Source organism: Perkinsus marinus (assembly GCF_000006405.1).
Source record: "Perkinsus marinus ATCC 50983 genomic scaffold scf_1104296969762, whole genome shotgun sequence".
Classification (NCBI taxonomy): Eukaryota; Perkinsozoa; order Perkinsida; family Perkinsidae; genus Perkinsus; species Perkinsus marinus.
In genome coordinates, this window is record NW_003202686.1 from 1 (window position 1) to 1,804 (window position 1,804).

A 1,804-nucleotide genomic window follows, 5' to 3' on the forward strand; every position below is an offset into this window, starting at 1 on the left:
TATACTGAGCTCTTGCTTGTAGGTTTGGGTAAAGCACCGATCCGACGTGGCATGGTTCGAGGATGCTCCCGAGACCCTTCGCAGTGTACGGCAGCGATGGCCGCATCTCGTCTTTGGGGCTTGTAGTAATGGCAATGTTGACCTGGAGCAAGTACCAAGGGCTGAGTAATTTTCCCATGGGGCTGCGGACATTATCCTTAGTTGACGCGTGTGAGAGAATAGGGACATTGGAGAGAGTGGTGGTTAGTTTGGGATGATCGTTCTGGTGTTAGGGGTCTGTTTGACTTCACCATGAGTGCAATAGAGGCGGGGGTGAGCAAACCTGAATCGGCTATTTATCAGAAGGCGATGGCTGAGTCGGGGTTGTCACCGAGTGTCACGGCTGAAGAAACGGTAGGTGGACCCAGGTTCGATCCCCGGTGAGGTCATTGGCAGATTTTTGTTGGAGATGATTTTGTGAATGACGTTTACGGACCAGCACAGCTTGGCATTCGCACTGTGTGGTTGAACGCTGATGGGAGGCCTCGTGATAACGTATGTACATTTTCGGGGAAGGTCCGGGAGGAGGTTGATGTGAGCGACTTGAAGGAGGACGTGATGATATCGGATATTCGGCAGCTGCCGGATGCACTCGAGAAAATCATGATGTAACGAAGTTTTGGTAGGAGATGGGCTTCCCTGGGGCGCCCTGTTTGATCATTGTAATTAGAGTGACCTGTTGTGGTGTTATTCGGCTGTTGACGGTTGGGGTCAGCAGTAGGGGGAAAATATGCACATGGTCAACTACATGTGTCGGTGACAATATGAAAATTTCGAGGAAATTTTGGGAAATTCTTGTTGGTTTCTGTACACTTCTACCCTAGTTTATATATAAACACCTGAGATCAGCTGAGGGAGGCGGATATATATTCCAACACTGGTAGTAGTAGTAATAATAATGGCTAGTTTGTCATCACCAATTCGGCTGCTTCTTTTCGACTTGGATGATACCTTGTGGGATATGCCACGGACTTTGGCGCACGCGGAGCAGTGTTGGCAGGAATTCATGACTAAGCGGGGATATGGAGAGCTTGCGAGGCACTATAGCGAGCCGAGAGTAATAGTAGGTTACATAAGGAATCTATCGTAGGGGAATGGTGTTCGGTAGGAGTACTGCTACTTGTGATTAGCGAGAGGTGTGGTATAGCTTGTGTGTTGGTGATACTTAGTAAGGCGTTAGACGTGGTTGAAGGGGAATGACAGTCTATGTTTCTTCGATGGGAGTTGGGAGATAACCGCTGATCGTATGGTCATCTCACTCGAGTATGTGTCCACCCATCACCGTTTGCGAGCCGTGTTGAAATTTGAGTCTGAAGCACTACTTATAATATATATTGATAAGCATTTAATGATTCTAGTCTGATTAATGAGGTTGAATAGGAAGAGAAAGGATTGATATTCGTATCCATAATTTCCCTTGGGTGGAATATCTAATAGAAGTATTTTCTTGAGAGGTGACGGAAAATAGAAAATTTTTCGAATTTCCTGAGAAGAAAATACGTTCTTTAGTTATGATAACTATGGCGTAGATGGGGAAACTGTTGTTGTTGGTATTGTCAGGATTTGATGATATTGATCGAGGCGAAGCGAAACGAGTGGAGTGCTGACTATTGGGAGCGCCGCAGACCGTATTGGAATTACTGTGAACTTAGAAAGGTCAGTGGTGGATATTTTCTGCAGACCTATGTTGTGATGTTTTTAGTCTGTGTATATTGACATCATCAAGAGCTATCTCGCGGAGAAGGGGGAGAATATGAGTGAGAAA

General features: G+C 46.0%; 2 protein-coding genes across 2 annotated transcripts; both read left to right on the top strand.

Moving 5' to 3' along the window:
• Nucleotides 1–291: 291 nt before the first annotated feature.
• Nucleotides 292–651, top strand: Pmar_PMAR027472 (hypothetical protein; the record flags this gene model as incomplete). Its single annotated transcript, XM_002767853.1, has 2 exons — nucleotides 292–393; nucleotides 436–651. 2 exons carry the CDS (start codon nucleotides 292–294, stop codon nucleotides 649–651), a joined length of 318 nt encoding a protein of 105 aa, XP_002767899.1.
• A 286-nt stretch (nucleotides 652–937) lies between these two features.
• Pmar_PMAR027473 (hypothetical protein) lies at nucleotides 938–1,695 on the top strand (the record flags this gene model as incomplete). The annotated part of the gene is made up of 2 exons (XM_002767854.1): nucleotides 938–1,096; nucleotides 1,600–1,695. Coding segments are annotated over 2 exons (255 nt in total), but the record flags the coding sequence as incomplete, so codon positions are not given.
• Between the last annotated feature and the right edge of the window lie 109 nt (nucleotides 1,696–1,804).